General features: G+C 29.1%; 1 protein-coding gene across 2 annotated transcripts; it reads left to right on the top strand.

Moving 5' to 3' along the window:
- Window positions 1–7,454: 7,454 nt before the first annotated feature.
- LOC148304583 (SAP30-binding protein) lies at window positions 7,455–9,760 on the top strand. Of its 2 annotated transcripts, none has more exons than XM_088268059.1 (2): window positions 7,455–7,614; window positions 8,797–9,760. In XM_088268059.1, the coding sequence occupies exon 2, from the start codon at window positions 8,803–8,805 to the stop codon at window positions 9,667–9,669; it is 867 nt and encodes a 288-aa protein (XP_088124185.1). In that variant the 5' UTR covers window positions 7,455–7,614; window positions 8,797–8,802; the 3' UTR covers window positions 9,670–9,760. The 2 variants fall into 2 exon arrangements, with proteins under 2 accessions (XP_088124185.1, XP_088124186.1); XM_088268060.1 differs by lacking the exon at window positions 7,455–7,614 and adding an exon at window positions 7,687–8,121.
- The last annotated feature ends 57 nt before the right edge of the window (window positions 9,761–9,817 follow it).

Genomic DNA, 9,817 nt, shown 5'->3' with positions numbered 1-9,817 from the left:
CGTTAAATTCACAGTTAATGCGTGAGTCATTCACTATAGGGTAGCAATTGCGATACTGACGCACATAAAAAGTAACAAGAGTATCGCGCGGTGTTGTGACTCATTTTAACTAACATGTTCTTGCATACTTGCGATACTGACATACTGGTTCTTGCATACTTGCAATACTGACACACATAAAAAGAAACAAGTGTATTGCGTTAATCGAGTAACTAACAAGTTCTTGCAAGCACGCAAGTCGTATTCCAAACGAAGGTCGTATACCAAACAAAATGTTTCGCGTTCAAACATGACATATACCAAGTTGGACTTATTTTAAAGCAGACGTTTACCGAGGTGCCACTGTACTGGATTTATTCCGAGAGATCATTTATAGATATTTCAATGTCAAAGAATTTTGTGATAATATAAAAGTCGAGAAATTTACATTTGTATGTTTACAAATATACATAGTTTAAAAATATTTAACAACTATTCCTTATGATGCCATCCTACAATCTTTACTTATTTATTAGATTGTGTTTTTTTTTCATGGGTTGCCACTGTGAACAATCCGAGATAATAATGATTATTATATTATGGATGTGGTGCTACCTACTAGCTATTGAAGATGATTTCTAACTGGCAACATTTTTAGGAATCTAATTAGTGATAAATTTAGGTAAATAATTTATTGTAATTTCAACAGTTTATTTGTTGTTACAATATAACCTTATTATTGTATGTAAAAAAAATTATATACATTTAAAGCGATGGTATCTAGCTCTATTTTATAATAGCAGCCCGTTTCCTATTTATTTTTACTGCAATATTGTAAAAAAATTCACTACAAAATTCTAGTCTACAAATTTATTCCAATGAACAAAAAATTCATTTAAAAAAATCACTATGCATTGTTGTATTTTTTTTGTTAATTTGTATTGTGAACATGACTGTATAAAAAAAAACAATGTCTTAACAAAATAAATCTTTAAATAAAATATGATTAATCTTTTACAATAAGTTCTTCGCTCAACACGTTGTGAATTTAAAAATAAATTATTATGTAACATATAAAAATATTTTGTTTCATGCATAATTATATAATATCATCCAGAAATTGTCGTGGAATCAATTTAAAATAATCGTTTTTGTCAGTCAGATATACTTGGAATATTCAGGTTTGTTAGTTATATATATATATATATGTTTATTTCAGCTTTCAGATTATTTTTAAACAGTCATTATATTATGTGTAAATAAATTATCTTATATAAATATTATAAAAAGTATGAATTATTTATAAATTTTTACATAATTTGTATATGTTTTATACATAATTTTTAGTTTGATTTTATTGTAATAAATTATATATGTATTTATGTTTTGATTGTAGCACTGACAATTATACAATTTTCCTTAGTTGTTGATTATGATAAATTGATGAACTTATTGATGACTTTTTAATAGTCGCGTAAACTTTGCATTTGCAAAAAAAATGTATCCTAAGTTTTTATCTTGCTGCTCAACTTTAATAATATGTAATATGAATATTGTTTCCACTTACCGGTCATATAAAGAATGTAGTTGAAACTATGTATCTAATCAGGGCTTTTTAGCCTATGTAGATTGTTTCAGTATTCACAATTCGTAACTAAATAACAGTCAAAACTGGTAGGTAAATACTAGTGGTTTATGTTGTCCCTTAATATACAGTAAACCCCCATATAACGTTAAGATAGGTACCGCGTTATTGGAGGGAACATTATATGGGGTTAATGTTTTAAATTGTATTTTTATATTTTAACCAGCGGAAATTACTGAAAAGAGTCTTTGTCAATTCAAAATACAATTTAAAAACATACACTCCTTATAACGTTTCCTCCGAAATTGCGGGACTTACCTCAATGTTGAAGGGGGGTTTACTGTAATGTTAAAATCACTTTTTAGAAATTAAAACCAAGGTCTAATATTAATAGAAATAGTGATAAAAATGTGCTCAAAATTGTTTATATATTAAATACTACCCCGTAAATTTTATTGTTTTTAAGTATTCTATATTAATATTGTGGTCAAAAAGAAAATGATGTTAACTTAAAAAAAATAGTTGAAAATTATATATAACAAATTAGAAAAAAGTTATTCTTATAATGTGCTCAAAAATTCTAATGCGTGTGACTAATCTGCATCTGTTATTTAGTGATTTGTGTGTTTGGTTACCCTGCACGAGATCCCAGTTTGATTCCCGGAAGGATCAAAATAAATAAAAGGTTTGTGGAACAAGTATTTGGACACACTCAAAATGTTGTGAAGAAATAACTCAAACATTTGTTTTATACTAGCCCTAAATGCAGGGCTGATCACCTTGCCTTTATGTTATTATCGATGCAATGCCGATACCTTAGCAGGATAAGTTTGGATAAGGGACGGAGAAAGAGAGAGATGCACTATTTTCAGATGATCCTAATCAGCTTGCATTTAAAAATAGGAATCAGTCCTACTCAATTATTTTTATTGTTATTTCATTATTTTGATTTATTTCATTATTTGTTTTCGTTTTTAGTGAAACTACTCATATAAAAAAGAGACTGATTATGAAGTCTCCATGAGTTTTGATTAATTATCCGTTACAAATATACAAAAATATATTTGGTATAAAATGTTGAGACTTTTATTTATAATTTATCAATCACTTAACATTGTTTTCCTTTTGACCATGGAAATACATATACTGTTGCATAGCAAAAAATTCAATGTCAAAATGGAAGTATTTAAAAAAAAACCTTAAAGCAGTGGACGGTTAGCTCTCATTTGTCACTGTGCATTTTTATATGAAACCAGATAAGTTTTACATTTTTAAGTAATGGTAATCTAGTTATTTGTACAGCTTTTACATTTAGCTAACAATTTGCATGAAGTGCTGGATTCTTCCACATAGTTAAAAGCTTAAAAACCATTAGTATCTTGCAATTTTTTCCAATTTAACCCTTAAAGTGCTGAGCTTATTTTCACATATTTTGCATAAATTGCTAATTGCTTTTCATCATTAGTACTTGATGAATTTGACATTTTGTGGGTAGAAATAAAAAGCTTTACTTAAAAAAATAAATGTTAAATTCACAGCAAAATAATTTTAAATGGTTATTTATAAATGTTATTAACTTATTAAAAACCTTATACATGCGCGCGCTAAGACACGTCCGTACAGGTCGGTACCTAAATCAAATTGCGCAATAGTCGGTATTCCGACGCTCCGCACTTTATACGCTTTAATAGAGAGTCGATCTATCGACGGTTCGCACTCTAAGGGTTAATAAGATGCGAGACTGGCACAGATAAGATTTTTTTGGTTGGTGCTCTGAAGCATTAAAGTCTCTCCATTTTGGAAAGTACTGTGATTTTGTTACATTTGTATATTCCATTGACAATATTGTAACATTCCTAGGTATGCATTGTTATAAATCTTGTTATATATTTTCATAAGGGTCAATGTCACATGTACCATAATATTTATGTACTATATTAAAACTTATTTTAGTTAAACAGAATCACTGAAAATATGTACTTGATTAAACTAATAAAGTTTTTCTGGCTGTCCAGATTTTGTTAACGTTTCATTTTGCATGGCACCATCCATCGGGGCTGTTTTGTTTGTTATAAAAGTAAATATATTACATTAAAAAATAACCCAGAAAATTTCCAACTAACATCCATAAGAATTATTTGATTCTGACCCTTAATGAAATGTGCTCAAAATAAAGTATTTTTCTTTCCTATTTCGCTCTAACCAAACCTAAATTATTTTGTGCATTTTTTAATGTGTAATAAAGTAAGTGTTTTATTACGTTTTACATGGTCAGAAGTGTTACAGGTGTGAATAACCAAAAGTAGATAGATAAATTAGCGGTGGCAGATAGGTACTAAGTGGTTAAATTGTATGAATTATAAAATCTAGTGATTGAATTGGCTGCTACAATGAGCTTATAGAACGTCTTTGCGAATTTTGACTAATTTGAATAAGTTACTAATAGACATTAGTAAAACGACACACGATAATCACATTTTTTCCCAATCTGTACTCTTTAAAAATAATAGTCGAGTTTGCTAGCATTTAGACTCTTTCTCAATACAGTAATACCTTGACTTGCAAGTTTAATCTGTTCCTTGACTGAGTTCATAACTCAAAAGTGCTCATATGTATATCAAACTTTCCTTTTTCGTAGAAATTAATTAAAATTGATAAATTAGATCTAGTCCTAAAAAAAAAGTTATTCTTAATATGGGTTTTTAAACAAGAAAATAATAAATATACATAGTATAAAAACATAATAACGAATACATCACTAATTATGTCAAATTTTAATTAAAACATAGAGGTTTGTTTGAACCTCATTTTCAGATTTCAGAAATGAGTTAGCTATGTGTCGACCCACGACCAGTTGTCTTTTTTATGTTTCCATTCCATATATGTATTGTTGGTATGAAACTCACTCAAATTTTGACTTCCAACTGGAAAAAAATTATCTCAACAACAGTATCCTGAAAACTTGTATGTTCATTTTCTCTCAAATCTCATAAAGTCAAGGTATCGCTGTATTTTTTTTACTACTATTTACGTCCTAAACCATATTGAATATCCAGCCAGTGCCTTCTATATTAAATATTTTCATCGGAATAAGGATGATAATGCGTAATCTGCTACTAGAATCTTTAATATTTGAATGCGAATGTATTTTTAAATTTACAAATCAATTTCGATATAGACATATCCAATGCATGTTTTTTTCTTTTATATCAATTATAAAAATAACAATTAATAATATTCATTATATGTATCTACTTCTGTCATACATTTTATTAATATATCCTGTTTCGCTGCACAGTATTCTATTTATCTAGGAGGCACAGATTCAGCTAATTCACTATTCTTTGCATTTTTAATGATAATAAATGTAAACTGTCATTTTCAGATGTCAAAAAGTATTCTACGATACAAATAAAATTTGCAACTTGCTAATATAATACCGTATTACCTCGGCTAACTGAATTACATTTGATTAATATTTTAAAAAAAAGTTAGCTCAAATAATACTAAGGCAGTAAAAATACTTACAAAACTTATGAATTTGAAATAAAAAATAAACTTATTTAGAAATAGGAAATTGTAAAACAAATTTTTCTTATGTTCCATTTTTCTGGTAAATATAAAACTTTTTTCAAATAATTATTTTGTTGTATAAAAGAAATGCGGATCTATATTTGCAACATTTCTCAGATTGTGTCAAAATTTTAATTATTTTTCTTTAAATTGATGAGTTTTTACTTACACCGTAATAGGCCAACACAATTTCAAGACTGTCAAAAGTGCATTGGTGACCATTTTTTGGCTGAACTGCAATTTTATAAGCCATGGCAATAACCGTACCAAAATTATTCATATTATTTAACTTTATTAAGAATCATTCATTAGCTGAGGTATTACTAAATTATAAACACCTATCTTGCTTATTTTTTATATTAAAATTCTGTGTCAATATTTTAAGGTATTGTTGCAAATAAAAAAATTAAATAAAACATTTTCTGTACAACTTTCGCTGACTGTGTAATATTTTTTTATATGATTTTTATAAAATATTTTTTATTGTTATTTCTCCTATTTAACTTAAAATTAAGTAGATTAGGTACATAATAACACCATCGTATTGGTGCTTTTTATTGCCTTTTATTCCAATATGGTCTATGAATAAGGTTGGAAATACGAAGAATACGATAATAAGTTGCTGGTATTATGTAGCTAAGCTTCATTTCATCAACTTATAACTTTTGAAACACAAACATTAGTACATTCTGTCTCAAACTCAACGTATGAAAAATGGTGAGCCACATCTGTATTTACCATTTTTTAAATTATGTAATTATCACTAGAAGAACTCCTTATACTGATGTTACCGAGTGCCATTTGAAGTTTCTTTCCTACAAAGTATAGAATTCGTAGATACAACTTTATTCAAATGACATGTTGATGCAGCTTAGAAGAATACAAAGTTTAATATAAAAAAAATTGTTAATCTTTTTAAAATATTTTTTTTTATAGTTAGTAAGATATTTTAAAATTGATATAGAACTTTTTGTACAACTGACTTGCCTTTTCACTAACGCTTATAGATGCTTATTTGAATCCATAAACATATTGTTGTAATTAAATTTATTATACATAATAAATATTACATTTCTTTTTCTCCTTTTCTCTTATAAATAAAATGAAGTCAATTGTGTGATATGGAAGCACTTCGCAATAAATATACTTTCTGTTATACTGTTATTGCGGTGTGTTTCTGTATAACTTATAAACATAGTAAAAATCGTACTGTTATTTGAATTCTGCCAAAATTTAAAAATAAATTTGTAATTAACAAAATTCTCCTGTGTTTTTTTTCTGAAAATATTTATATTCATGTTGTGCTGGAAAGCAAATTTGCTCACAGCACTAGGGGTTTATTCTAAAAGAAAGAAAGATGTAACACTAGATAAAGACAATCACAAAAACATCAGTAATACTAACTTCCCGGTAATGGGTTGGCAACTGGTTTTAAAATGATAATTGATAGAAATGAGAGTAAGAGTCTAAGAGTAATGTGAAAATTATGTGTACTACACATTTATATTGTATTATGTTTCCTTTCAAATAGACCCACAGAGTAATTCATTTATATTTTATCAATAAACATAAAATTACTCAAGTCTTGAGTGCTTTCGGTTACAAAATTAGAAAGATAAATAACGAAGTTTGAATCCAGATATTTTTATTAATTTTATAACTGAAATTTGGACTTCTGTGGGCTATTGGAATTTTTGCGATAAAAAAAAAACATTTTATTTGATATATTTGTTTTTTTTTTATTTAGATTTTTCTGATGAGATCTAATTTGTCATTTAAAAAAAATACACACGGAATTTCCATAAAATGTTCCACGTCCATAAACGTATGTAGTACCTACCCGTTTATTTCATCAATTAATGACGCAGAACATAGAGAGGCATCAATGATGGAAATTTTTAAAAACTATCAAGATGTCCGATTATCGACTATTTTCAAAATATCAAGTAATTCAATTGCATTTTATGCGATATATTTATACAACGCGTGCATTGATTTACGCAAATACATTAAAAATATATATATTTTGGCAGTCAACGACCTTTGCAACAGTTGCAAATTTAGCGTGGTTTCGGGTTTGCTGTTTTCCTTTATAGCCGAACAAAACACACGTTGATGTATCTATGATGTATAAAATATAACGATATTATATACGTCCAAATTTTCGTCGTATTTAAAATGATTTACCGTGATTTGCCGTAGATAAGTCAGTTTTGCCAACTTCGCATCGCTCGATTTAAGTGATCATCAGACAAACGATGTTCTGAGCAGTTGATTTGTCAAACATAATACATAAACGCGGTCCACATTGACAGCTGTCAGCGGCGTCAGTTTTGTAAATTAAGTCCGATATGAGCTAGAGCTTAAAAAAAAGTGCCAAAATAATAAATAATAAAAACCAAAATATTCCCATCGAATATTGAAAGTGTAATTTATATTTTTCATAAATATAAATTGGAATTCATTAAATAATTTCGGTAAGAAATGGCGTCTTTGTGATTTATAATGTTTTTAGGTTAAATAATGTAGCTGTCTTAAATTGATATGAATTATTGAGTATATTCAGAAATAAATTCGTAAAAATGATATTTTTATACTTTAAAATTAGATTTTACTATGTATTCCTTTAATAAATACTTTTATAATTTGTGTTTTACCTGTCAACTGCACTCCAAATGAATTGACCCACAATTTAACGCGAATTAGTACATTTTGTTATGCTATTCTTGAACAAAGTAACAATATATTATAGTTTAATATCTCTAATGACACAGTTCATTAAAAAGGCTTATAATTGTGTTGTATTTGCAAGCCTTATTTGATCAGTTGATAATTTAAAAGGCTTGCATTAATTGTTACTATGAAAATATAAATATTTTCTTTGACCTTCATCTGCACTCATATCAGATGGACATGGCGTTAATTTGTTCACTAATTATATGAAGGCAATGTGACCAGTCCTGCGCTTCAGGTACCAGTTTAGGGTAATATTTAAAAAAAGTAAAATATCACATTTGACTATTTTGACCCCTTGGAATCTTTTTATGACACTAACTACAGTTTTAGAAATTACTTCCATTGACAGGTTCAAAAAAATTACATGTAATAAAAAAATACAATTTTATTTGAAAAATAAATATTTATAGGTTTATGATTATAAGAAATATTTTGATGAAATATTTTTGGGTAACTCTAATTGGCTTTTGTTTGAAATAGTAATCAAGTTGTAAGATTTGAACCTAGAAACTCTGCAACACTTATCACGGAAACGCAGCCCGAAATCAAAACTCATTTCAGCATTCAAAATTGAATGGTTAAGAAATTATTATTAATTCACTTTTGGATGATATCATTAAATTTTTTATGGGTTAAAATGCACGGCCATGACTGTAGCTATAACTTTTTTTTTTAATAAACTAAATATCAAAATCAAACACTTATTTGAAGAGTCTACTTAATTGTATTTGATTATTAAAAACATGTTAACAAAATAAAGTTTGTGACAATTGTTTTGCCTTTTTAATAAACATTGTCACAATTTTTTTAAAATATGTTTTTAATAAGAAAATACAATTTAGTAGACTCTAATAATCAGTATTTGATTTTAATATTCAAATTAAAATGGAGTTCGCCAAATCTATAAATATATTTATTTTCAGTTCAAGATGACGTCCCAAGCTCTAGCCTCGCTAACAGCGACGTACACCGACTCGGAGGGAGAAGAGGACATGGAGGATGGACAGACATCTCCTGACAAGAGCCAAACCTCCTCCCCGCATTCACAAAGTGTCCCCAACTCCCCAAAACACAACCGCCACACGACTACCGAATCTTATTCTAACCCCGTCTCTCCTAAAGTCAAAAGATTAGTTTCCTACAACGACGACACTGTAGTCTCGGATGATGAGCCTGTCAACAATGATATGGATAAGTCTATCTCCATGGAAATCGAGGATAATGAACCGGTAAAAAAGCCGGCCATTGTCTCCGAAGATGGCGTTATAATCCCTCCGGAACCTCCCGGAAAATGTTCTGCAGAATTACAAGACAAAATATCCGGGCTCTATCAAAAGATGATCCACGAAGGAAGAGACATGAATAAAATAATTCAAGATAGAAAAAGCTTTAGGAACCCGAGTATATACGAGAAACTGATCCAGTTTTGTAGCATCAACGAATTAGATACCAATTACCCGCCCGAAATATATGATCCTCTGCGGTGGGGGAAGGAGTCCTTCTACGAGGAGTTAGCCAAGGCGCAGAAAATCGAAATGGACCGGCGAGAGAAGGACAGAAAAGAAAAGATGTCCAAAATTGATTTCACCACGGGGCTGGTGAAGAAGACAGAGATGGACGACGATCCCAAAAAGAGGAAGTCAAAATGGGACCAGGCAGCTCCAAATTCGGCAATGGGAAAGCAGGCTGTGAAGCCGGCTGGGTTGGTCCAACCCGCTCTCACTACAACGGCTACCGGAACTAAAGGTACAGTCATATCAGCCTTCGGATCTCTACCCAAAAAATCTAAAATATAACTAAATCCATTATACATCATACAATTAAACAAATTTATTTTCATTGAAAAAAATGTAATTGACACAAGCAAAATAAAATGAAAAACTCTCAGTATGCTTTTTCTTATTTATTTGGCTGATTCGTGCATCACGTATTGACTGGGTTCTT

Source organism: Brachycentrus maculatus, unplaced genomic scaffold (genome assembly GCF_059751285.1).
Source record: "Brachycentrus maculatus isolate JH-2025_06_01 unplaced genomic scaffold, ASM5975128v1 h1tg000311l, whole genome shotgun sequence".
NCBI classification, from domain to species: domain Eukaryota; kingdom Metazoa; phylum Arthropoda; class Insecta; order Trichoptera; family Brachycentridae; genus Brachycentrus; species Brachycentrus maculatus.
This window is presented reverse-complemented; position numbering and strand designations above follow the sequence as displayed.

Coding starts and splice junctions, on each gene's coding strand:
- LOC148304583 (XM_088268059.1), top strand. CDS start 8,803: ATGACGTCCCAAGCTCTAGCCTCGCTAACAGCGACGTACACCGACTCG.